Here is a 25649-nt window from a genome sequence, read left to right as displayed (position 1 = left end):
CTTCCATTACCAGAAATATTTTGGGGGGGGGCTAATTCGTAAATTCCTTGAGAATCCATGGCACATCTTTGGAATGTTTTGTAAACAAGTCCCTTAGAACAAGTTTGATGAAGCTAGACGTCACAACCGAAGGGACGAGTCTATAAACAGGACTGATGGACCCTAACTGGTTTAGACTGGAGGGTCCGGGTTCCATTCCGGTCAAGGGCACATGCCCGGGTTGCGGCTCCATCCCCAATGGGGGGCGTTTGGGAGGCAGCCAATCAATGATTCTCATCCTTGATGTTCCTATCCTTCTCCCTTCCTGTTAGATCAATAAAGACATTTTTAAAAAAACAGGTATGATACTACCAAGTATCTTCATAAGGTGGGCAAGAGGATTACAGAAGGCCGTGAATGCCAAAGTGCTTAAACGTCACCCCACCCAATGAGATTACAAATGAGCAAATGATATATCTAAGTAGAGCACCTGTTTATAAATAAATGAGCCGGATTTCTCTGTGCGGCTTTGGAGGTGGTTCTAAAGAGAGTCAAAACCCAAGAGTTATCGAAGGCTTACAAAACAGCAAAAACCTTCCCCAAATGACCATCTCCAAGCCTCGTATTCCGGGACGCTTCCCTCCCCCGGCCCCGCCTGTGCCCACCGCTCAAGCAGCCGGCAGGCGCGGTCAGTGAGCTCGTTGACGAGGCCCTTCCCGGGGATCCTGGCCCAGCGCTGCCAGGAACTGGGAAGGCGTGGCCCCGGTTAGCGTAGGCGCCCAAAGACCCCCTGACCTGCACCCTGGCCCGGCCCGCCGGTGTCCCAGCTCGGAACCGGACGACCCGCCGCGAAAACACAGAGGTGCACCCAAACCGGCCGCCCAGCTTTCCGCCCGCCGTGCGCCGAGTTCGTCGACCGCGTAGGGGTCACGCAGGGTCACGCACGGCGCCGCAGAGCCTGTCGGGAGCCTGGCGCACAATGGCGACTCCCAGCCTGCGGGGTCGCCTAGCCCGGCTGGGAAACCCGCGGAAGCCCATCCTGAAGCCCAGCAAGCCCCTCATCCTAGCTAACCGTATCGGGGAGCGGCGCCGGAACAGGGGCGGTGAGCAACCGCAGCCACGGGGGCTCCAGAGCGGAGGCCGAGGGGTGCGGGGGGCGGCTGGGTGGGCGGGCTGGAAGGTAAGGGTCTCCTTAGGACTGAGTCTCCCCGCCCCCCCTCCGCTGTGACCCTGCAGAGGCGACCTGTATCACAGAGATGTCGGTGATGATGGCTTGCTGGAAGCAGAATGAGTTCCGCGACGAAGCGTGCAGGAAAGAGATCCAGGACTTCTTCGCTTGTGCCTCGAAGGCCGAGGTGACAGAGGCTCCTGGAGTGCCCTCTCTAGAGGATAATGGGGGGCGGGGGGGGGGCGGGGGTTGGGGAGCGGGAGATGCAACTGCCTCTTGCTAGGTGGCAAGAAAGCCCCTCTCATTCTAAAAGGCGAGGAAAGGTTTGGGAGAAATTTCACCCGCGCCAAAGTGGGGAAGGTCAGGTTTTGAAGGCATTGCCATCTTGAGCTTTACCAGACGTAAAAAGAAGTTAAATGTTAATACGCACAGATTTTTGTGAGTGTCCAATGAAGGAATGAATGGGAAACCAATTTGCAAAATTTAAATTGCTGCTCAAATAGACATTCTCTGAAATAGAACGAAAGATGGTGGGCAGATGGCTTGGTTTCCAGCCTAGGCTTAGTTGCTAGCTGGCATGGCAGCTTCAGACCCTGCCGTCATGTGTCGGTCCCATGTCCCTTTTGTTGAAAGGGGACTGGGAAGATGACACAGCTCTCCAGGGTGGTTCATATCGTCATGTGTTTTGGGGCTTTGTGAGAACCATTGTCCAAGGTCAGAACAGACTTGAGAGCTGTCATGTCTGTTTTTGTTTTGTGTTTTCAGGCAGCCCGAAAGATGAGATCAATTCAGGAAGAGTATGGGAATTTACCCCCCCAGAAAGTGAATATGTTGTTACAGAGGTTTCCTAACAAATCACATCTCAGCTGAAAATGGAGAAGCATTTTCAATGACTGGACTGTAGCTTCTGAGAATATACAGAGGCGTTTTAGAGACATCTGCACTGCCATGCTCTATTTGAAGGGTAAAAGGTGGCGAAACACTTTTTTCACCCTTTGGAATTAATGTCTGGGTGGAAGTTATGCTTTATCTTGAAATAAACTCCTCTGAAGAGAACTTGGCCTTTGTTACGGATTAGCTACTCCCTCCATACTTGAATCCTGTATCCTCCCCCCTGGAAGTTCTTTGCTCTCTGATTTGCCTCGGGAACAGGACAAAAACCTTTGTCTTATCCTGCATTTGAATTCCTTTCCACCATTTAGTGCCCTTGCCTTTGGATGCAGTAAGGGTGTTGAAGTCTGCCTACAATACAGTTTTTTGCCATCATCTGTAAATATTTAGTGCCTACCTACTTTGTGCATAGCCCCTGCAAGGTATTCCCAGGATATCAGAACTTCACAAACTAGTGACCCAAGGTACTGTATTTGATTTGGTCCACATAGTTAAACATTTGTTTTTATATTAGCTGATCAAATTTTTAAAAATATCTTTTTTATTGATTTTTTACAGAGAGGAAGGGAGAAGGATAGAAAGAAATATTGATGAGAGAGAAACATCAATCAGCTGCCTCCTGCACACCCCCTACTGGGGATGTGCCCGCAACCAAGGCACATGCCACCGACCGGAATTGAACCTGGGACCCTTCATTCCACAGGCTGACACTCTATCCACTGAGCCAAACCAGTTAGGGCTAGCTGATCACATTTTAAAATAGGAAAAATGTGCCATGGCTGGTGTGGCTTAGTTGGTTGGGTGTCGTCCTGTGCACCAAAAGGTTCCTGGTCAGGGCACAAGCAGGGGCTGTGGGCTCCATCCCCAGTAAGGGGTGCAGGAGGCAGCGATGGATGTTACCTTGTCCCACTGATGTTTCTCTCTTCTCCCTATTCTTTAAAAATATATAAAAATTTAATGTCATAGAAGTAAATTTTTTAGCTTTTCTTTAAAAAAAGAAAAGATCTGGTAACCCTAGTTTCTCATTACCACATGGCAATAATCAATTATCGTTCATCTCCATTTTCTAGGGACCTGTCCACTAGACTCCTCCAAATGGTGAAACTGTGACTTAATTGGTACTTTTGTGTGTCACCTGTCTACGTCTCATTAAGTTACCTAGTTGCTGAAAGCATCTTTGTGACACCCCACCCCCGATATTAGAAACAACTGTATAGCATTTTATGTATACTCTGCCCTTTCTGTCCATAACTGACGTAACCTTTTCTTTGTACCTTCCAGCATTATTACATGGACAAAAGGATCAGTGGGGTTTTTAAAGCTCCAGTGGGGTAATTATGATAAAGGAGTCTTGCTTGCCTCCCTGTTCCCCCAGAGCTACCTCTTCCTATAGTTCTCATACCAGATAGGTAGAGCACCTAGCAATTGTCTGGTTCTGCCAGCGGGGGCTTTCAGCAATAGGAAGAAGTTCAGTGGTTAGGCACTTTAGACTAGACCCGTGGTCGGCAAACTGCGGTTCGTGAACCACATGCGATTCTTTGGCCCCTTGAGTGTGGCTCTTCCACAAAATACCACGTGCAGGCACGCATGTACAGTGCGATTGAATCTTTGTGGCCCATGCACAGAAGTTGGTATTTTGTGGAAGAGCCACACTCAAGGGGCCAAAGAGCCGCATGTGGCTCGCGAGCCGCGCCGACTACTGGACTAGACTTAGGAGTTCTTAACCTAGAATCAATAGATGCCCAATAAGATTTCTGTGAACATGGACAGGAAAACAATTTTATCTTTAATCACAACTGATACAGCATTTCAGTTAAGAGAGTTGGAAATAAACCACAGTGTCATTAGCAATGCCACACGAAATCAGTATTTTCAAATCATATTATAGTTTGTTACAGATACCTCAGTATCATGCTCATCACTAGCTTCAAAATTATGGTAGCTGCTGGATCTTATTTAATGTGCAAATAAATATTACTGTGTTACAAATTTTATTAGTATTTTGATAACTGTATTTCAACAATTGATTTCCTTTATAATTCTTGTACTTTTGTGCATTTATAAACAATCTGAGAAGGGTTCAGGGGCTTCACCAGGTTGCTAAAGGGTCCGGGGCACACAAAAAGGTTAAGAACCCCTAGACTCAACAGTCCACTGACAAAAAGTACAACCACTTCCTGAAATCTAACGCCTTCTTTTCCTGGTGCTTCTTAGAGCCTATAAAGTCTTCTGGAATACAGGCTTCTGGACTACAATTCCCAGAAGGCGAAGCGGCCCCAGGGCCCTATCCGGAGTTAGGACAATAACTACCCAATGGTGCTGTGCTGTTTGACAGCCTACGATTCCCGGCGTGCTTGGCGAATGCTTATGCCTTGGGGACATGATGGACGCCGAGTTATTGCTGGGATCTGTAGTCGTTTTGTTTACCTGTCGGGGTTGGCTTCCTTTTGTTGTATCTGTGGGTGGGTTTCAGGATAAAAGCAGGAAATGCAGCAATTAAACACACAGGGCCCCAACATCTGCCCGTGCTCGGTCCGGTCCACGGGCGCGCGAGGGCGGAAGTGGTGGTGGCCGGCGCGGCCGGAAGTTCAGATCAGCTGATGGGGGAGGCGGTGCCGCAGCCACCGAGAGGCCCGGGCTGCCGAGCGCTTCGTCCGGGCCCTGAGTCTCGGAGGCTGGCCGCGATCCCCGTTCGCACCTCGCAGTGGGGCGAGGCCCGGTTCCGTATCCCCCCCAGGCCTGAGATCCTCGCCCGGCACGGCCGCCCTGAGCGCCCCGGCCACCCCCAGCCCCGGCTCGCCCCTCAGGCCCGGGGCCTCCCCTCAGTCCCCGGCCGGAGGCCCAGGCCCCGGATCGGCGGGGGGGGACCCGGCCCCGGGGGGTGCGGGCCCCATGGAGCTGATGTTCGCGGAGTGGGAGGACGGAGAGCGCTTCTCGTTCGAGGATTCGGACCGCTTTGAGGAGGATTCGCTCTGCTCCTTCATCTCCGAGGCCGAGAGCCTCTGCCAGAACTGGCGGGGATGGCGCAAACAGTCGGCGGGGCCGAATTCCCCCACCGGCGGCGGCGGCGGAGGTGGCAGCGGCGGTACCCGAACGCGAGGTGAGGGCGCGCGGGGGAGGGGCGCGGGCCGGCCTCGGGGCCCGGCGGGAGCTGTCCCGGACCGCGCTGCTCCCAGCGCTGAACGCACTTCAGGACTCGCTTCCCTGCTCTTTCTGGGGTGGCTTCTTCACACCAGCTGGCGTGTCCGTGTGTCCGTGTGTGTGTGTGTGTGTGTGTGTGTGTGTGTGTGTGTGTGAGATTTGGGGTGATGGCTGGGAAACCCTGCGGTGGATAGGATTATGAGCGACAGGAAGTAGATCTCTTGTGGTTCGTTGGCCTCAGAGGTGGGCAGTGCCCTCCGGGACTTGGGGATACTCACCCAGCTCAGCCCACGGGGAGCGTGGCGAGGGGTGGGCTGTGAGGACGTGGCCATTGGCGGTCACCCCGCTGCAAAGTGCGTCGGGGGCCTCTTGGTGAGGGTGGCGACCTCTGAGCCCCGCGGCACCGAGAAGGGGCGACGCTCGGAAGAAAGTGGAGCGGGACTGGTCCGCGCGAGGCGATGCCGTAGTTGCACAGGTTTCGATCGGACGCTTGGTCCCGGCCACATTGAACATCTGTCACCAGCCAAGCCCGGGACCTGCATCAGAGCCTTAGATTCCCGTCGCCCGGGCCCGGGGGGAGGTGGCGGGTCACTGGCTCCCGAGTCGCCTTGCGAGCACTCCTCCTGCTTTTCACCGAGCTCTCATCCTGGGGTCTGGCGGGGAGCGAACTGGTTGTGCTGGGAAGAATTTTGCCTTAAAGGGGCTGGAGAGAAGAGTGACGGGAAAAGCAGCTCAGGACTCGCCACATCCTTTCTCGGCCGTTCTCGTGGCACAGTTTGTGTCCTGGGCCTCCTGGAATTGAGGGGTTTGGCTTGTGCTTCTGCTCTGGCGACCGCAGGAGTCCTGTTTTCCAGCCGCCCCACAGAGATTTCTGCACCCCCTTGGGGCAAGGAGACGGGTCCCTGTGTTACTTTGTAGGAGTGGCGGTATTCCACGTCACTGGGCGAGAGAGCATGTGCTCTGTGTGCGCACACACACGCACACACGTGTACACTCAGGTCATAGCATCGCTTTGGGCCTTACATGGCTTCTCTGCCTCTTTCCCGCTTGCACGTGTGGGTGGCCTGGAGACTTGGAGCTCCCTCGCTCTGAAAGAAGTAGGAAGTCCTGGTGGGGAAAATTTTTAACATACTGGCATCTTGAACAGGTTAAAATCTAGGACATCATGTCATTCCCCCACCCTCCTGTGTCCCAGGCTACCCCCAGCTGCTTATTTGCAAAATAAGGAGATTAACATGGGTTTTTTTTGTTTGTTTGCTTGTTTGCTTTTTGATTTCAAAGAGGAAGGGAGAGGAAGAGAGAGAAACATCGATGAGAGAGAATCATTGATTGGCTGCCTCTTCCATGCCCCCCACTGGGGACCAAGCCCCCAACCCAGGCATGTGCCCTTGCCCGGAATAGAACCCAGGACCCTTCAGTCCCTAGGCCAGTGCTCTATTCACTAAGCCAGAACGGCTTGGGCATGTGTTGTTGTTGTTTTTTTTTCAAAGTTCCTTCCAGCTCCATGATTTCTGATCTTATTTCTAATCTGACTAACAATTTGGTGAGACATGCAGTCTGTTGTATTCCACTGCTGTTTGATTGAAATGATGGGAAAATTTGCAGTGGTAACTCCACCGCCTCCAGGTGATTCCAGTTCCGGGGGAGAGCCTGCCTGCTCTCCCTCTGCCCCAGGGCTTCCATTGTGGGAAGCCAGGGATCTGGTGCCCCAAAGAAGTGCAGCCTCTCTGGCTTCTTAAGGCCCCTCTGTTTGGGCTCTGGTCTGTCTTCCCTCCTTAAATAGAGGAGGCCTGGCGTCATCTAGAGAAAAAGGGGTAGTACAAAAGCAGTTAGAGAAAAGCATGTCAGAGGAGAGACCTTAACAATGTAATCCGAAGAAAGGGCTAAGTCTGTGGGAAATTGTATATGGGAAATTAAATGCGGAAGCTTGTGAAAGGTGTTACTTGCTAGCATCCTGAAACACACCTGTTTGACCAGGAATTTCTGGGATATCCCTTGTATCTTCTGTCTAGACCAGCGATTCTCAACCTGTGGGTCGCGACCCCTTTGGCAGTCGAACGACCCTTTCACAGGGGTCGCCTAAGACCATCCTGCATATCAGATATTTACATGACGATTCATAACAGTAGCAACATTACAGTTATGAGGTAGCAACGAAAATAATTTTATGGTTGGGTCACAACATGAGGAACTGTATTTAAAGGGCCAGAAGGTTGAGAACCACTGGTCTAGACCTTAGGTAGCAGGCTGTGGGCTGGGTTGTGTAGCTCCCCTTCCCCAGGTGCAGTTGTAAGCGTCAGTGTATCCTGACGGGAGGGCCCTTTGGTTTTCATCCCGCTCTCCCCTGTCCTTCATAGTGAAGGTCGGGCCCACGATGTGGCACTGGCATTGGTACCAAATGATCATGGCTCTTTATTTCCCCTCACCTCAACCTTGGTTACCAAAGATGGACTGGTGATCCCATTGGTGGAGCTGTCAGCAAAGCAGGTGGCATTTCATATCCCATTTGAAGTGGTGGAGAAAGTTTACCCCCCGGTGCCTGAGCAGCTGCAGCTCCGGATTGCGTTTTGGAGCTTCCCTGAGAATGAAGAGGATATTCGGTGAGCCTACAGGACGGGTGGTGGGAGTGGGGTCCTGCTATTTCACACAGTGTTCTGGGCTTTCCACCGAACAAAGGAGACACTGTATTTGGAGCTGTAGTTAGAAGACAAGGGGAGGAGGAGTGCCTGGGATTTTTCCCAAGAGGGAGTGATCCTGGGGGGGAGGGCCCAGGGCATTGTGGTCTCTGACAGGGTCTGTCGAGGTTATTTGCTGAGCTGTGCTACGCCCTCTTCACTCCCAGGCTGTATTCATGCCTGGCCAATGGCAGTGCAGATGAGTTCCAGCGAGGGGACCAGCTGTTCCGCATGAGGGCCGTGAAGGACCCACTGCAGATAGGTAAGAGTCCCCTCATGCCCTGCGGCACTCCCTGCTCCTCCCATCCCTCTGCTGTGAATGAAGGCATACTGCAAGAAGCTGGAGCAGGTTGTCTGAATAACGGCAGGACTAGAGTTGAGGGCAAAGATATGTCTTGATGGCTCTTCCTGACCGTACCCATGTTTCTCCTCAGGGTTCCACCTGAGTGCTACGGTGGTGCCACCTCAGATGGTCCCTCCCAAAGGGGCCTACAACGTGGCTGTGATGTTTGACCGCTGCCGGGTCACTTCCTGCAGCTGCACCTGTGGCGCTGGGGCCAAATGGTGCACCCATGTCGTGGCACTCTGCCTCTTCCGAATCCACAATGTGAGGCCCTCCCAGTTTATCCTGGCCCTATCCTACGCTCCGTCCCCCCTTTCTCTGCTGCATGCCTGGCCACCATGTGAGCCCCCTTGCCTCCCCTACTCTGCCTCTCTAGCTCTAATTCCAGCATCAGCAAGCCTTTTCTCAGGTTGTTCTGTTTCTCTGTCTGTCCCCTCCAGGCTTCTGCAGTCTGCCTGCGGGCCCCAGTCTCAGAGTCCCTGTCTCGGCTACAGAGGGACCAGCTGCAGAAGTTTGCTCAGTACCTCATCAGTGAGCTCCCTCAGCAGGTGAGTGAGGTTGGCACACCCTCCTCCAGCTGGCTCCAGCACTGCATGACTAGCCTTCCTGTGAGGCCCAGGCCTCCTTGGGTCACCTAGGCCTGTGTTCCTTTTCCCCTCAGATCCTCCCCACCGCCCAGCGTCTCCTGGATGAACTCCTCTCCTCCCAGTCAACTGCCATCAATACAGTGTGTGGAGCCCCAGGTGAGTGTGGTGAGAAGAAAGGACAGTAGGAAGACAGAAAGCTGGTAGTGCAGAGCGCCGCTTACTAAAGGCTTGCTGTTGTCAGGCAAATCCAGGCGCCTATCTCTAGGTGACTGACTGCCTATCTCCCCCAGACCCCACAGCAGGGCCCTCGGCCTCTGACCAGAGTACTTGGTATTTGGATGAATCAACACTTACTGACAACATCAAGAAGACATTGCACAAGTTCTGTGGCCCCTCCCCTGTGGTCTTCAGGTAAATTGGATTTTTCCATTTCTGTGTCTGGTAGAAGGGAAGCATTCTTCAGGCTGTTGACAGATCCTTTGTTCTATTAATTCTTGCACCTCCCATTTTTTATTCCCTGCACCGGTACAGTGCCTGGCACACACATGTCACTGATGAATCAATAGATGATGATAGGTTTATATAGTCATGGAGTGGTCTGTTTTTAGCTAGGTAGAGCAGAAGTTATTTTTCTTCCTTTGAGGGGTTGGGAAACTGAAGCAGAGAGAGATTAAGAATTTTTGTCATGGACATCCTGTCTTCTGTGTACTCTGTACTTTGGGTTAGAGCCCCTTTTATGTCAAAGCCCTATTGCACTTTCATCTGCTTTATTCAGTCCCAAGCACAAGGGGTTGGCTGAGGGGATCCCCTCATTGCAGAGGGGTCCCTGCCACCTCTCGGCTGAGGGGGGAGATAAGGCTCTGCATAAGATGGGTCCAGGTGGGGGCAAAGCCAAGGCGCTGGGTGGGGCTGGCAGTGGGGGCAAGGGCTCAGCAGGTGGCAGGAGCAAGTGAGGGCTGAGCAGTGAAAACAACTCCCTGGTCATCACTTTCCGCTCTACTACTTTCACAGTGATGTGAACTCCATGTATCTGTCTTCCACGGAGCCTCCAGCCGCTGCTGAATGGGCATGTCTGCTGCGCCCTCTGAGGGGTCGGGAGCCAGAGGGTGTCTGGAACTTGCTTAGCATCGTGCGGGAGATGTTCAAACGGAGGGACAGCAATGCTGCCCCCTTGTTGGAAATCCTCACTGACCAGTGCCTCACCTACGAACAGGTAATTCCCCAGAGCTGGGTAGTTCCATGATGATTCATTTTCTCCTTCTTTTAACCTCATCTCCTCTCTTTCTCCAAGCTATTAGGCACATCTCAGAGCTCTTTTTGTTTCCAGATAACAGGTTGGTGGTACAGTGTGCGCACCTCAGCCTCACACAGCAGCGCCAGTGGGCACACAGGTCGTAGCAATGGGCAGTCAGAGGTGGCAGCCCATGCGTGTGCCAGCATGTGCGATGAGATGGTCACACTGTGGAGATTGGCTGTGCTGGACCCTGCACTCAGCCCCCAGCGGTGAGTCTCCTCTTATGCTTACCACAGCCCGGAGCCTGGGCCAGCCCCGGACAGACCGAGCCCGTCTCCTTGTACACATTCTTCTAGTGCTAGGGAAGTGAGGGTGCTGAGCATTAGCAGCGGTTCTCAGCCTTCTGGCCCTTTAATACAGTTCCTCATGTGGTGACCCAACCATAACATTATTTTCGTTGCTACTTCATCACTGTCATGTTGCAACTGTGATGAATCGTCATGTAAATATCTGACATGCAGGATGGTCTTAGGCGGCCCCTGTGACAGGGTCGTTCGACCGCCAAAGGGGTGGCGACCCACAGGCTGAGAACCGCTGGCATTAGGGTTAGTCGACTTATGAATCCTCTTAATGAGAGGCTTTCTTCCTTCGCTCCCCTAATAGCACCCGCCTTCCAAAACCCCTGGGTGCTGGAGTGATGTCTGTGGGCGGGGCTGGCCTAAGGAGTTCTTCCGTGGGTCCGTCCCTGTGCCCCCTGGCGTGCACCTCCTCCGGCCGGCCCCTTCACCCCCAGTGCAGCGTGCAGACCCCGCGCCCTTGCCCCTTTGTTTGCACAGCCGCCGGGACCTGTGTGCGCAGCTCCGGCAGTGGCAGCTGAAGGTGATTGAGAACGTGAAGCGGGGGCAGCACAAGAAAACCCTGGAGCGGCTCTTCCCGGGCTTCCGGCCAGCAGTGGAGGCCTGCTACTTCAGCTGGGAGGAGGCCTACCCGCTTCCCGGCGTCACCTACAGCGGCACTGACCGCAAGCTGGCCCTGTGCTGGGCCCGAGCCCTGCCCCCTCGGCCAAGTGCCTCCAGATCTGGGGGCCTGGAGGAACCCCGGGAGCGGCCCCGCCCTCTTCCTGCTGAGCCAGCTGCACGGCCCAAGGAGCCTGGGGCCAAGCGCAAGGGGTTGGCTGAGGGGATCCCCTCATCGCAGAGGGGTCCCCGCCGCCTCTCGGCTGAGGGGGGAGATAAGGCTCTGCATAAGATGGGTCCAGGTGGGGGCAAAGCCAAGGCGCTGGGTGGGGCTGGCAGTGGGGGCAAGGGCTCAGCAGGTGGCGGGAGCAAGCGACGGCTGAGCAGTGAAGACAGCTCCCTGGAGCCTGATCTGGCTGAGATGAGCCTGGATGACAGTAGCCTGGCCCTAGGTGCAGAGGCCAGCACCTTTGGTGGATTCCCTGAAAGCCCACCACCCTGCCCTTCCTCTGGTGGCTCCCGAGGCCCTTCTGCCTTCCTTCCTGAACCCCCAGATACTTATGAAGAAGATGGTGGCGTGTACTTCTCAGAAGGGCCTGAGGCTCCCACAGCTTCTGCTGGCCCCCCTGGCCTACTACCTGGGGAGGTCTGTACCCGGGACGACCTCCCTTCCACAGATGAGAGTGGCAGTGGGCTCCCCAAAACCAAAGAGGCAGCCCCTACAGTTGGAGAGGAGGATGATGACTACCAGGCATATTATCTGAATGCCCAAGACGGGGCTGGGGGCGAGGAAGAGAAGGCCGAGGGTGGGACTGGGGAGGAGCACGACCTGTTTGCCGGACTGAAGCCACTGGAACAGGAGAGCCGCATGGAGGTGAGGAGACTCTGAGGGGTGCCCGCTGAGCCACAGCGGGGAGAGGGGCCATCTGGCTCTAGTTGTGAATGTCAGGACCATAGCATGACTTAGAATCCTATAGCAGGTTCCTGTAGGCCTCCCTGCCTATAGTCCATTCTTTACTGATTCCATATTAGTTTTCCTGAAATGTTTGATTGTGTTATTATGCTGCTTAAAACTCCAGTGGTTTCCCATTGCCCTTAGTTTAAAAAATGAAAGTCCTTGGCATGACGTATGAGCGTTCACTTGGTCTGATCTTTGCATGTTTCTCCAGCCTCGTCTGTAGTGTGTACTTTAGTCATGCGAACCATTCCTGTAGCTTGCCATGCTCTCTTGCATCTGTGGTTTTGCACAGATTGGCCTTTCTGCAGAGAATGGACTTCCCTCACCTCACTGGTGGAGCTCCTGTCCCTTGTTTAGGTCTCAGAGATCTTAGAGATCACTTCCTCCAGGAAGTCTCTGAGTCTGTCCCTTTACCCCAAGTCCCAATGAGATATCCTACCTACCTGTATCTCCTTGACCTTTCCTGGTAGCCAGCTTCACACAGGTTTGTGTGTTTGTTTCGGTAACCAGGCTGAGTTCCTGTGTTATACCCAGGACCAGCATAGGGCCCAGCATATAACAAGTACTTATGGGGTATTTGCTGCATGAGTGAGTATGGTGTCCTGCCCTTGGAAGTTGGGGCTTCAACCTGTCTCGTGCCCATGTCCTCTCTCCAGGTATTATTTGCTTGTGCTGAGGCCTTGCATGCGCATGGCTACAGCAATGAGGCCTCCCGCCTCACCGTGGAGCTTGCCCAGGACCTGCTAGCCAACCCACCCGACCTCAAGGTAGAGCCGCCCCCTGCCAAGGTGAGAGAGACTCCCAGCCCTCCCCCTCCCTGCTTACCCCTAACTCTCTCCCATGCCCCACCTCAAGTGAGAGCCGCCTCCTCCCTCCACCAAGGCGAGCCAGACTCATCTGCCTGCCTCCTTGTGCTTCTCTGCTTAGGGCAAGAAGAACAAGGTATCTACCAGCCGTCAGACCTGGGTGGCTACCAACACCCTGACCAAGGCGGCCTTCCTGTTAACAGTGCTAAGTGAGCGCCCAGAGCACCACAACTTGGCCTTTCGCGTCGGCATGTTTGCCTTGGAGCTACAGCGGCCCCCAGCTTCTACCAAGGCCTTGGAGGTCAGAGGTTCTATCTGAGCCTTGTGCTCTAATCTCAGAGCCTTACATGTTGATCCCCATTGAGGTGTGAGAGGACTGATCTCCCTCCTGTGCCCTCAGGTGAAACTGGCATATCAAGAGTCTGAGGTAGCTGCTTTGCTCAAGAAGATTCCTTTGGGTCCAAGTGAGATGAGCACCATGCGGTGCCGGGCAGAGGAGCTTCGGGAGGGGACACTCTGTGACTATCGGCCTGTCTTGCCTCTCATGTTGGCCAGTTTCATCTTTGATGTTCTCTGTGCTCCAGGTACGGTGTCTGACTCTACGGCAAGAGGGGAACTCTGAGGCAGGGGCAGCTTTCTCTAAGGAAAAACCCATTTGGCAGGGTCTGGAATGATGAGGGTCTTGGGTTCTCTCCCTTTCATTTTTCCCCATGATACTTCTGTCTGCCTGACTTACCCCAACTTTCATCCAGTGGTTTCTCCCACGGGTTCCCGGCCCCCAAGTCGCAACTGGAACAATGAGATGCCTGGGGATGAGGAGCTGGGATTTGAGGCAGCAGTTGCTGCCTTGGGTGAGTATGTCAATGTCCTGAGCATGTCTGAGCTAAGCCTGGCCCAGACCTTGAAGGTCATGAGACATGGGCCTTGTTCCAGAGGGCCTCTACGGTAATGGGAAAGCTAGAATGACATGTATGAGCCAAGTAGTGCCTAAAAGACAGTTAAGAATTTAGGGTAAAAATGTTTGCTCTGGGTTTTGAGTGTTAAAAGGGCAGTAAAACAAAAATCTAAGGAAAAGCCTCAGGGAGGGGGTAGAATATGGAACATGGCTTAAAAGATGAGTTAAGCCCTGACCAGTTTGGCTCAGTGGATAGAGCGTCGGCCTGCGGACTGTGGGGTCCCAGGTTTGACACTGGTCAGGGGCATGTGCCTTGGTTGCGGGCACACCCCTGGTGGGGGGTATTCAGGAGGCAGCTGGTCGATGTTTCTCTCTCATCGATGTTTCTGGCTCTCTATCCCTCTCCCTTCCTCTCTGTAAAAAATCAATAAAATATATTTAAAAAAAATGAGTTAAGTTCTAAGTAGGGGAACAGAATATATTAGGGCAATCAAGTCTTCGTGAGAGTGAGGAGCCCAACTTCCCTAAAGTGATGGATGTGCTGGGAACGTAGAGAGGGCCAAGTTATGAAGGTCTTGAAAAGCAGACCAGATCTTAGCTAGGCTGGGTGTAATAGGCAGTGGGGACCTGGCATAGGGGATGTGGGTTGGACCAGAACTCACCTCACATGCTGGTGCCTGAGCAACCCTGGCCTCTTTATCTTTGTTGTCTTGGGAGTTATGGTCATTCTCAATTCCTATGAGCCGCTCCATCTCACAGGCATGAAGACAACAGTGAGTGAGGCAGAGCATCCCCTCCTGTGTGAAGGCACACGTCGGGAGAAGGGTGACCTGGCATTGGCACTAATGATCACTTACAAGGATGATCAGTCCAAGCTCAAAAAGGTAAGGGACTGAGGTACTGGGAATTTGACAGGCAAAGACAGTAGATTCCACCATTTGTCTTGGGTTTCCAGTAGAATGAGAAGAGTTATTCTGCCCATAGAAGATAAGTGGGGAATCTTGGGAACACCTCATAAAGAATAGGAGAGACCAATGATTCTTACGGGAGCGCTTGGGCAGGAGTGCGGAAGAAGAAAAGAGAGGGCATAAAGTCAGTCATTCATTCACTTGTTTCAATACTTACCGAATATCGGTATACTCAGCCCTGCGCTAAGTGTTAAAGAGGATACCAAGATATTTAAGCCAGCCCCTATTTTCAACTGGTGTGCTGCAAGAATTTTTAAAACCTGCAATACCTGACTATTTAGTCAGGGGCACTGATGTCTTTTCCTTTAGATTGTCAAATAAAATAAATGATAAAGCTAACACCAACAATACTGCAAAATTTTAGTTATTTATGGGTGTACTGCAAAGTTTTAGTTACTTATTGGTGTACTGCAAAATTTTAGTTATTAGTTTATGGGTGTCATGAGATGAAAAAGGTTGAAATCGCTGTTCTAGAAGGTTTTCCTAGCGTTACAACTGGGAAGTCTTCCTGAGGTGGTAGTATTAAGCTGTTTCCAGGAGATAGGAAAGTAATTGGAGTCTGGAGATAAAGGGCATCCTGTCACCTCTTCTCTATCCTCCAGATCTTAGACAAACTCTTGGACCGAGAGAGCCAGACACATAAGCCACAGACCCTGAGTTCATTCTACTCATCTAGCCGCCCAGCCACAGCCAGCCAGAGGTCTCCTTCAAAGCATGGGGGCCCGTCTGCCCCGGGGGCCCTGCAACCACTGACCTCAGGCTCTGCAGGGTCTGCTCAGCCAGGGAGTGTGGCAGGGGCTGGGCCAGGCCCCACTGAGGGCTTCACAGAGAAGAATGTGCCTGGTGAGGTGGGGGCACTGGGCAGGGAGATGAATGGTATGGAATCATGTTGGGATCCCCTTTCCTGGGTTAATCCCAATGTCCTATTTTTCCCACCTAGAGAGTTCCCCACATTCTCCCTGTGAGAGTCTCCCATCTGAGGCAGCTTTGACCTCAAGGCCAGAAGGGAAGGTTCCCAGCCGCTTGGCACTTGGCAGTCGTGGAGGCTACAATGGACGTGGCTGGGGCTCCCCAGGGCGGCCTAAGAAGAAGCACACAGGTATGACAGCCCATGGGATGATGCGGTGGGAAGGATATCCCTGAAGTCTGACTTCTGGAGTTTCTGAGACTGACTTGTCTTTTTGGGGGTTAGGCATGGCCAGCATTGACAGCAGTGCCCCTGAAACAACATCGGATAGCTCCCCTACCTTAAGCCGGAGGCCACTTCGAGGGGGCTGGGCCCCAACCTCTTGGGGTAGAGGACAGGACAGTGACAGCATTAGCAGCTCTTCCTCAGATTCCCTGGGCTCCTCGTCTTCCAGTGGAAGTCGCCGGGCCAGTGCCAGTGGAGGGGCCCGGGCGAAGACAGTTGAAGTTGGCAGGTCAGTGGGAAGAAATACCTATCTTTGATCTGGCTCATCCTCAGAGCCACATTCCTAGTTTAATCCAAATATTGTCCCCCCAGTGTCTTTACCCTGGTCTTTCCCAACCTACCTGGACACCCATTTCAGAGAAACCCCAATCCCCATCCCTCCCCCATTGCCCCTTCAGGTACAAGGGCCGCCGTCCTGAGAGTCATGCCCCCCATGTACCCAATCAGCCGTCAGAGGCAGCCGCACACTTCTACTTCGAACTGGCGAAGACGGTGTTGATCAAGGCCGGGGGCAACAGCAGCACTTCCATTTTCACACATCCGTCTTCCTCAGGGGGCCACCAGGGTCCTCACCGCAACCTGCACCTTTGCGCCTTTGAGATTGGGCTTTATGCCCTTGGCCTGCACAATTTTGTTTCTCCCAACTGGCTCTCACGTACCTATTCTTCCCACGTTTCCTGGATTACAGGTAAATCCAATGTTTTGATTTGGGCGTGGGAAGGGGATTCATTGATGGAGAGAAGAGCCTTATCCTTTTGGAGTTAGTGATGAATGGTGATAGACACCATTCCCACTCCCCAGTGGTGCTCATGCTCTGCTTTTCCTCCTTCCCCAAGGCCAGGCAATGGAGATTGGCAGTGCAGCCCTGACCATACTGGTAGAATGCTGGGATGGGCACCTGACGCCTCCCGAGGTTGCATCCCTGGCTGACAGGGCATCACGGGCACGAGACTCCAATATGGTGAGGGCAGCTGCGGAGCTAGCCCTAAGCTGTCTGCCTCATGCCCATGCATTGAACCCCAATGAGATCCAGAGGGCCCTGGTGCAGTGCAAGGAGCAGGTATTTGTGGGCTATGTGGGGACCTGTTTTGGGGTGTTTGGGCATGGGGAAAGCTTATAGTCCATATCCTGGAATTCACAAACTATCCAGTTTGTCCTCTCATGATGACACAACATATTGATGTTCTTTCGCTACCATAACTTTTTAGCTTACATCTCTGAGGTTAGGATTGTTCCTATTTTACAAATAAGGAAATAGAGGCTTATAGTTTACATGCCAAGATGATCACTTAGGGAAGGCCTTGGGGACATGATGGGACTTGGAGGGAACAGAGTGGCTAAATTAGTTTGGAACTGGGACTATAACCCGGGTTTTGACTTCTACTGGTCAACAAATATTTGTTCAGTGTCTTTGTGAAGCTTTCACTGCTCTGACAGACTCTGAGCATTGACTCTGACCTCTAATGCTTCCCTGGGAACCAGCCAACTCTGGGGGAGATGGAATGTGATCCCTGAATAAAGCCCTTCCCCCTTAACCCTTTGTGCCCCTCCCTTCTAGGATAACCTGATGTTGGAGAAAGCCTGCATGGCGGTGGAAGAGGCGGCTAAGGGTGGGGGCGTATACCCCGAAGTGCTGTTTGAGGTTGCTCACCAGTGGTTCTGGCTATATGAGCAAACAGCAGGTGGCTCATCCACAGCCCGTGAAGGGGCTACAAGCTGTAGTGCCAGTGGGATCAGGGCAGCTGGGGAGGCTGGGCGGGGGCTGCCTGAGGGCAGGGGGGGCCCAGGGACTGAGCCGGTTACAGTGGCAGCAGCAGCAGTGACAGCAGCAGCCACAGTGGTGCCAGTCATTTCAGTGGGGTCCAGTTTATATCCAGGTCCAGGACTGGGGCATGGTCATTCCCCTGGCCTGCACCCCTACACTGCTCTACAGCCCCACCTGCCCTGCAGCCCTCAGTACCTCACCCACCCAGCCCACCCCGCCCACCCCATGCCTCACATGCCCCGGCCTGCCGTCTTCCCTGTGCCCAGCTCTGCATACCCACAGGTGAGACCGGTGTTCTCCGGGGGCGCGGGGGGGGGGGGGGGCGCGGGGGGGGGAGGGGTTTGGCATGTGGGAGAACATAAGGTGTTCATGGGGGTTGGCATGGGGTACGCTGGGAGAATAGAGCTGTCCAGGAGTCCTCAGTGAGGTGATGGGTGGGAGTCTGGGGGACCCAGCCCAACTAAGGAAAGAAATGTAGGGATACCCAGTTGTGGGATGAAGGGGGGAAAGTTACATACTAATATAATTTGGTATCTTCTTTCTCTTTTCTTTCTGCCTCTAGGGTGTGCATCCTGCATTCCTGGGGGCTCAGTACCCTTACTCGGTGACTCCCCCCTCACTTGCTGCCACTGCTGTGTCTTTCCCCGTCCCTTCCATGGCACCCATCACAGTACATCCCTATCACACAGAGCCAGGGCTCCCACTGCCCACCAGTGTGGCCTGTGAGTTGTGGGGACAGGGAACAGGTGAATGGAGGGGAGGTACACTGGGCAGGGGCAGGAGGGAGGGAATTTCCTCTGCCCCTCTTGGGGCTGTTTCTCACGTGGCTCTCATCCCTCAGTGAGCAGTGTCCATCCAGCATCCACGTTTCCAGCCATCCAGGGTGCCTCATTGCCTGCCCTGACCACACAGCCCAGCCCTCTGGTGAGCGGGGGTTTTCCACCACCCGAGGAAGAGACGCACAGCCAGCCTGTCAACCCACACAGCCTACACCACCTGCATGCTGCCTACCGTGTTGGTGAGAGGACCCTTTCTGTACCCCCATGCCAGGGGCTCTTCAGTGACAACCCCTCCTATACCTCTTAATTTGTTTACTGTGGGGTCAGGTACCAGTTTGGGGTAGAGGACGAAGATGCAACCCCACCATGTGCCCACTCTTTTCTCCCAGGAATGCTGGCACTGGAGATGCTGGGTCGCCGGGCACACAACGATCACCCTAACAACTTCTCCCGCTCCCCCCCCTACACTGATGATGTCAAATGGTTGCTGGGGCTGGCAGCAAAGCTGGGTAACACCTCCCCTCCCCAGGACCATTGTCCGCCCCTACCTGCTTCCCCCACTTTCCTATCCCAGACCTCCTTCCTAGCTCTTGCTCAGAGTTGAGGCCTTGGTCGGGTATGTGTGCGTGCGCGGGGGACGGGGGGCTACCTCAGCTCCTGGGGTGGAGGGAGGCTCTCTGCCAGGCCAGAGCTGAGATAAAAGTTGGGTCCCTAGGGCAAAGGTGGCCACCCCCGTCTCATGCCCCTCCCCCTGCCCCCCAGGAGTGAACTACGTGCACCAGTTCTGTGTGGGGGCAGCCAAGGGGGTGCTGAGCCCGTTTGTGCTGCAGGAGATCGTCATGGAGACGCTGCAGCGGCTGAGCCCTGCTCATGCCCACAACCACCTGCGTGCCCCGGCCTTCCACCAACTGGTGCAGCGCTGCCAGCAGGCATACATGCAGGTGACAACCCAGGAAGTATGGAGCAGGGTGGAGCACCTCCTGGGCAGGCATGGAACAGATCACCCAGCATGTAAGTGCAGAGGGGGCCTGGTTCTGTGCTCAGTAGCTCATTCTCCACACATCCTCTTCCAGTACATCCACCACCGCTTGATTCACCTGACCCCTGCCGACTACGACGACTTTGTGAATGCGATCCGCAGTGCCCGCAGCGCCTTCTGCCTGACACCCATGGGCATGATGCAGTTCAACGACATCCTGCAGAACCTCAAGCGCAGCAAACAGACCAAGGAGCTGTGGCAGCGGGTCTCACTCGAGATGACCACCTTCTCCCCCTGAGTCTGGCCAACCTAGGGCCCTATACAGGGAGACAAGCCTGTGGCCATGGAGGCCCCTCACACAGGGGAAGTGAATCTTGGCTGGACAGATCATCCCCACCCAGTTCCCTCGTAGCCCAGACTGGCAGCTGCTCTTGGGCTATAGCTTGGGGCCAAGATGTCTCAGACCTTAGAAGCCTAGGGTTGGGGGAAACAGCCCAGTCTGGGAGGGGGCGTTGGGTGGCCTCTGGTATTTATTTGGCATTTATAAATATATAAACTCCTTTTTTACTCTAGTCTGCCTGGGTGTTTCTCTTCTTTCCCTTGATGAGCAGATGAACCTTGAACTGTAGTGGGGAAAAGTCTGAAACTTGCTTTATTCTATGTTTCTCCCACTCCAGTAAGGTAGACAAAACAGAAAAATAAGGATGTTTATTAAGGACATTTCTAGCCCACAGCTAGGGCTCATACTCAGCTCTATGAGCCACTGTCGGACCTCATCCCCATTCAATGTGAATGACATTAGGGAGGCCGGGCCACAGGTAGATCCCATTAATCCCACAGTAAGGGGTCCCTCCCATAGCCAGGTAGCCAGGTATAGCCATACTGGGGGGGGATGAAGAGGGTAATCTTTTGATTAAAACATTCCTCTATACCCTGCCTCTAATTCCTTACCTCCTAAGACCATGGGTCAAAGGTGGCTAGTACCATAATGTGGGATTATCAAGGGAAGCCCCTTTATCAGACCCCAGAACTATGGGAAAGGGATGCCCTTCCCTTCTCAGCCATCCCAGGACTGGGGGCCACTGAGGTAGAAGGGGAAGGGGCCAACTCAAATCCCCGTTATGGGCCCTTCTCTGGGCTTGCCCCTTAGGGAAACGGGCTTTCTTTGCTGGTACAGAGGCAGTGACGTTAACCCAGACTGGAATGCTGCAGTTCTTCCTGAAGCCATGAGGGCACTGGCTGTCCAAGCCGGCTCAGGAGCTTCGACAGCTCCAAATTGTGGTTCCGAAAAAAATCCGTAAGGAAAAGTCGGGACTGGGGAGGAAAATGAAGGCATAAACAGTAAGGACATAGAATCAGATCTTAGTGGTGTAGAGGGAAAACCTGTCCCAGAATTTACTTACTTCACTGTCCATATCTGGGTACCTCCGACCTTTGCTCTTGCCTAGACAGCGAGTCTTACCACCTTCAAGTCCCTGGCACCAGAATCCCTTTCCTTCATCAAACCTGCTCAACAGGAACAGGCCGTTAGTGGGCAGGAGAAAAAAGAAATCCAAGCCCCATAAATTTATACAACCTCTCCCTGCCCATAGGGACATATGTCTTCCCTTGAGAGACAGGGTAAATTCATGTCTCTTCCAAACAGACATGGCCAACCTGCTTCCCCATTTCCTCCCTAATCCTCTCCTGGATCATGATCTCCCACCTGAGGGTCTGTGTGTAGTTCTGAAAGGGTGTGATACCCAGGAACTTTTGGATGTTTTCCATTGAAGCAGCCGGGTTGGTACGCAGCTCTTCTCCATCCATAATCAGCAACTAGGGACAGGGATGTGGTTACTGCTGTATTTCTTAGAAGTCTGGGCTGAAGGGAAAAGGGCGGGGGGAACCCCAATGAGATCTATTGGGGTACTATACCTGCCCAGAGGGGTAGTAAGTCAGCCATCGTTGTAGATGGGTAGAATAGTAGCCAGGGACAAGACAGCGCTTTTGCAAGGAGCGAAGTGCCAGAGGGGCCTGGGAGGAGGCTGAAATCACCTGGTAGAAGGTATAGTTCAGAGCAGCTGGGTCTCCATGTGCTCGCTGGTGCTGAAGGACAGGAATAGGCAGAGAAGGGATTGGTGATTTAACAGAATTACCTGCCATACTCTTGGTCTGGGGAACAGATAGCATAGGCACCCCACCCCAAGGCACTAGTTTAATTTCCCTACCCTTACTCCTGTCTTTCTAGCAGTCACCACAACTCCACCCTCAAACCTACTGTGGCCTAGCTTCAGGCTCACCTGGTACCAGGAGTAGGCCCTGTCAGCAGGGTTAGTGAGCACAGTGATGATCTTGGCTCGTGGTAGGAGGGCAGCCCCCCGCCGTGGTACAACTTCTGAGTCAAAGTAGGTGGCACTTTTTTCAAATAGGAAGTCAGTGCTAGCATTGGAAGGAACAGGAAAGAAGTCCATGTACCTAGGAAGCAGCAGAGAAAAGAGGCAGAATGAAAAGCCAGATGTCTGTGCAGTGGAAGCTGGAAGAGGGTATTCTGGGGGAAGGGAGTGTTCCTCTTGAGAAGTATTCCAAGGGGTCCCACTCTCACCAGTCAATGCCCTTATGGTAATTAGGGCCACTGAAGAACTGAATCTCCTCAAAGGTGCTGGGGCTAGGGAAATTGCTGGTCACAGCTGGGTGCAGGCTCAGGAAGAAGTGAACAGCTGTGGTCCCTAAACAGGAGAGAGTCCAGGCCATTGTGGGAGAGAAGCCAGCTCAACAATATGAGCTTAAAGAAGGTGAGAAAATAACCACTCTGGGTAATAAAATCCTCTAGAGCCAGACTACGACGAGAGAAGGAACATCCGAGAGAGGCCCAGGGAGGGTTAAAATAGTGGTGCTCAGCCTTGACTGCATCTGAACCACTTTGATCTTTTAAAACAAAACTCCACAGATGATTCTGATACACAACTGAGGTTAATAATCACTGTCTCAAGAGGCTGGATGAATGGGGGACAGGTATGAGAAGGGAGTTCCTTGGCCAAAGAATCCTTTAAGTTTAAGGCAAGGCAAGAGAAATGGGTAAGAATGACTCACCTGTCTTCTGGGGTCCCACAATGAGGAACTTGGGGAGCCGATCACAGGTTTTCTCCTTGGACCAGATATCTTTGTGCCTCTTGTCGTCACAGGGATTCTGAAGGTGAGGCCAGGAGTCAGATGAGGCCTAATCTTTTCTTCAACCCCCACCTCCATCATGTCTCTGGTCAGCCTGTTCCACCCATACCTGCCAAAGGGGGCTTCGCTCTTGAGGGAAGAGTTCAAAGTACTTTTGTGCAAGAGGGACAGGAGGAAGGGTCTGTAAGCGCAGCCGGGTCCAGCACTGGAGAAAGCGCACCAGGCTCTCAAAGGTGTACAGGCCCAGTCGATCATTTCCATAATTGGACAGATGGGTCATAAATATGCTGATCTGCAAGGGGATGCCTGCATGTCAGAGCTGGAGAGCCTACTACCCACCTCAGAATCAGGCGTGGTGAGCAAAGGTCCAACCTGCAAACACTCTGACTCTCCAATCTTCCAGCCCTTCCTCTTGGCACCTTACCGGATTGAGCAGTACTGTCAGAAAGAGCTCTCCACCTCGGATGCTCCGGTCCAGTTCACGAGAGCCTCCGGGATACTCATTATAGAAGATGGTGTGAGTGAAGAGGCCACACGTCTGCCGTGGCAGCACCTGGAAGGAAAAGAAATAGGAGAGATGAGGTTTGAAAGGTGAAATGAGGAGAAAGTACTAAGCACTCAGCCTGAAGTTACAGCAAGAAAGCTCTTGTCACGTACTTTAAGAATTTTCACCCTTCTACCCACTTTTATATAGATAAACTGGACTGGCAGTTAACAGGACATAGATCAATGCAGGTCAGAGGCTGTCAAAACGTGGGAGTTCAGTTCAGGTTTGTTTTGGGAGTCCCTCACCATAATGCCATTGTGAATGAAGCCACGGCGGTAGCGGGCAGGGCGGAGATGAGGATACTCCTCAGTGCTGGTCACCTGGATGCCCCACACAGACTTCCAGGCCTCATAGAGCTGCGTGTGGACGGGGTACACACCCGAGTGGTGGGGGGCCACAGCATACCCCAGGTCCGTGGGAATCCCATGCTCCTGGGAATGGCATAGACTCTCACCAGGACCTGGTGAGGTTTAGGGAGTAGAGGGTAAAGAGGGTGGGGATGCCTACACAGAAAGAAAAATGGCAAGGGTAGGGAAAGGGTACCCCATGAGGGGAAGGTTGAAAAGGAAGCATTATCTCTGGGAAAAAGTTGGGTAAGAGATCCAAGGGTCTCACCACAGCAAACTGTTTGTTGAGCCTCATTTGGTCGGCCAGCACGGAGCGATTGTGGAACAGATGCGGCTGCATGTGGCTCCACATGTGGGGGAACCACCAGAACTCTCTGCGGTGCTTCAGCAGCATGTCATCCCCTGCATCCTCCTCCTCTGTCCCTGTGACCACACACTGACCACTGAACACAGTCAATTAGCCCCTCTGCCCTCCTCTGTTCTGTAGCACTGACCACCTTCCATCCTTGGGACATGTGTCCATTTAAGGCTGCCTACTTGCCTACCTGCCAACTTGCCCTCCAGTCACCCATGCTAACCTGAATTCACACCCACCGCTAGCTCCTCACATCATTCGGACCCCAAGTCTTGCCCCAAATTGGACCCCTTTTCTACAACTTGTCTACCTGGGAAAGTGGGACAGCGAATAGACAGATCAAACTAAGACTGACATGCTGAAGGAGCAAGGAAATAAGCTCACCAGTATGATAGAACTTGCCCGAGAAGCCCAAGTTGAAGGTGAAGTTGGGGACTAAGGTCCTGAGTTTGTTCTGGGTGGTCAACAGAGCCTGGGAAGAGTAGCAGGGACAGGAGAAGTCAGGAGACAGCAAACAGAAGAAAAACGAGTAGTGTTCTTCCTACCTGGAAAGGGGAGGGAGCGTACTTATGGCAGGCTCAGAATCAAGGGAGTCTGACAGGTCAGAGCTTGAGACAACTTGTAAGGAAAAAGACTGACCTCAACATCAGCCACCTTCATGCGGGTCCCTTCCTTGCCCACAAAGATGTCATCAATGTCTACCAAGATGTAGCGGTCAAGGTCCAGGCAGAGCCGCTTGCCAGTGAGATATGCAACAGCATCAACAAAAACAAGTTTGTGGAGCCAGAAGGAAAGGCCATGGCCAAAGAGCACCCGCTGGATGCCATCGTGAAGTCCTAGATCTTGTACCACAGTGGGAAGCCGCGCCCAGCGAGGCACTGGTCCTGGCACAGGAGGCTCAGCTGACTGAAGGCTGGCAAGCAGCACGGGTTCATATGTGCTGTGATTGGATTGAAAGACGGTCCAGTCATCACCAGGCAATGGCCCCGGCTCCAGGCGGCTGGGGCGTGTGAGATGCAGTAGGGGGGCAGAAGGATTCACTTGGTAGTCCCGGAGCCCCAGGTTTGAGTATAGAAAAAGGGGAAAGCCCTTGAGCTGGGCACTCACTAGGCTATGCTCATGGGCTCGGAAAAAGCCAATGATGCCCACACCATACTCCACACAGTACCGATCTAGCCGTTCCCGACTCCAGGCATCCAGATTGACATACTTGAGCAGGTTCTCATAAATGACCAAGACAAAGCGGCCACGACTATGATCAGTTAGTGTGGGCATGTCCCCTCGGCCAGGGGCCAGCTCAGTGCTATAACGAAAACGGCTAGACTCCAAGATGGCCACGATCTCCTGCCCCAGCTGTGAGTATGCACTCTCCACAAACACAAGGACCACAGGCTCAGTTCGAACTGTCTCTGGAGGCCTGGGAGGCCGAGGTGGGACAGGAGGCCGTACAGGGCCAGGGCCAGCTACCCCCCCACTGCTGCAGTCTCCCAAGGGCAGGGGCAAGGGCTCCTTGGCCTTGGGGCTGGTGGATACGTAGTAAGCCAGGAAGCCCATGGAGCCCAGACTGAAAGCGATTAACAACAGTATGAGGCGATGCAGTTCCAGCTGTCGAGCTGGGCGTACCACCTTCCACAGCTTGAGCATGGCGGGGGAGGGGAGGCAGGGGTGGGACTACCTCTTGGGAAAGGAGGTAGGAATTGTACAGGTTAGGGCTCTCCTGGGAGGGTGGAAGGATGGAAGGATAGGAAAACAGGGGAAAAGGATTCCCTCAGGGTCAGTTCCCTGAAGAGGTGGAGACAAGTTCTCTTAGTGCAGGGTGGGGAGGGAGAAGGGGCAACAGGGGGCAACTGGACAGAGTCCACGATGTCAGGTGACCATGGCCCCCTGGCCCATAGCTTCAGGATGCACAACTAGGCAGGCTCCACCCTTGGTCCCAC

At 53.5% G+C, this 25649-nt stretch overlaps 3 protein-coding genes across 3 annotated transcripts; 2 read left to right on the top strand and 1 right to left on the bottom strand.

Moving 5' to 3' along the window:
- Positions 1-454: 454 nt before the first annotated feature.
- CHCHD1 (coiled-coil-helix-coiled-coil-helix domain containing 1) lies at positions 455-2203 on the top strand. Its single transcript, XM_081105321.1, has 3 exons — positions 455-1082; positions 1216-1334; positions 1913-2203. The coding sequence occupies exons 1-3, from the start codon at positions 959-961 to the stop codon at positions 2015-2017; spliced, it is 348 nt and encodes a 115-aa protein (XP_080961447.1). The 5' UTR covers positions 455-958; the 3' UTR covers positions 2018-2203.
- A 2727-nt stretch (positions 2204-4930) lies between these two features.
- On the top strand, positions 4931-19888 carry ZSWIM8 (zinc finger SWIM-type containing 8; the record flags this gene model as incomplete). Its single annotated transcript, XM_081105193.1, has 26 exons — positions 4931-5138; positions 7626-7779; positions 8022-8116; positions 8289-8461; positions 8638-8745; positions 8859-8940; positions 9075-9195; positions 9796-9997; positions 10112-10287; positions 10855-11848; positions 12589-12720; positions 12860-13039; positions 13139-13322; positions 13491-13589; positions 14393-14517; positions 15204-15444; positions 15542-15700; positions 15794-16022; positions 16192-16481; positions 16630-16853; positions 17352-17840; positions 18121-18280; positions 18400-18576; positions 18727-18846; positions 19100-19278; positions 19411-19888. The coding sequence occupies 26 exons, from the start codon at positions 4931-4933 to the stop codon at positions 19612-19614; spliced, it is 5505 nt and encodes a 1834-aa protein (XP_080961319.1). The 3' UTR covers positions 19615-19888.
- NDST2 (N-deacetylase and N-sulfotransferase 2) lies at positions 19830-25647 on the bottom strand. The gene is made up of 13 exons (XM_081105320.1): positions 24352-25647; positions 24097-24184; positions 23626-23780; positions 23256-23441; positions 22888-23016; positions 22573-22755; positions 22386-22482; positions 21898-22021; positions 21596-21770; positions 21231-21401; positions 21022-21131; positions 20720-20822; positions 19830-20630 (listed from the first exon to the last, which is right to left on the bottom strand). Exons 1-13 carry the CDS (start codon positions 25354-25356, stop codon positions 20505-20507), a joined length of 2652 nt encoding a protein of 883 aa, XP_080961446.1. The 5' UTR covers positions 25357-25647; the 3' UTR covers positions 19830-20504.
- Between the last annotated feature and the right edge of the window lie 2 nt (positions 25648-25649).

Source organism: Myotis nattereri (assembly GCF_964212035.1).
Source record: "Myotis nattereri genome assembly, chromosome: 13".
Taxonomy (NCBI): Eukaryota; Metazoa; Chordata; class Mammalia; order Chiroptera; family Vespertilionidae; genus Myotis; species Myotis nattereri.
The sequence above is the reverse complement of the archived record's forward strand: the minus strand, read 5'-3'. Positions and strand labels throughout refer to the sequence as shown.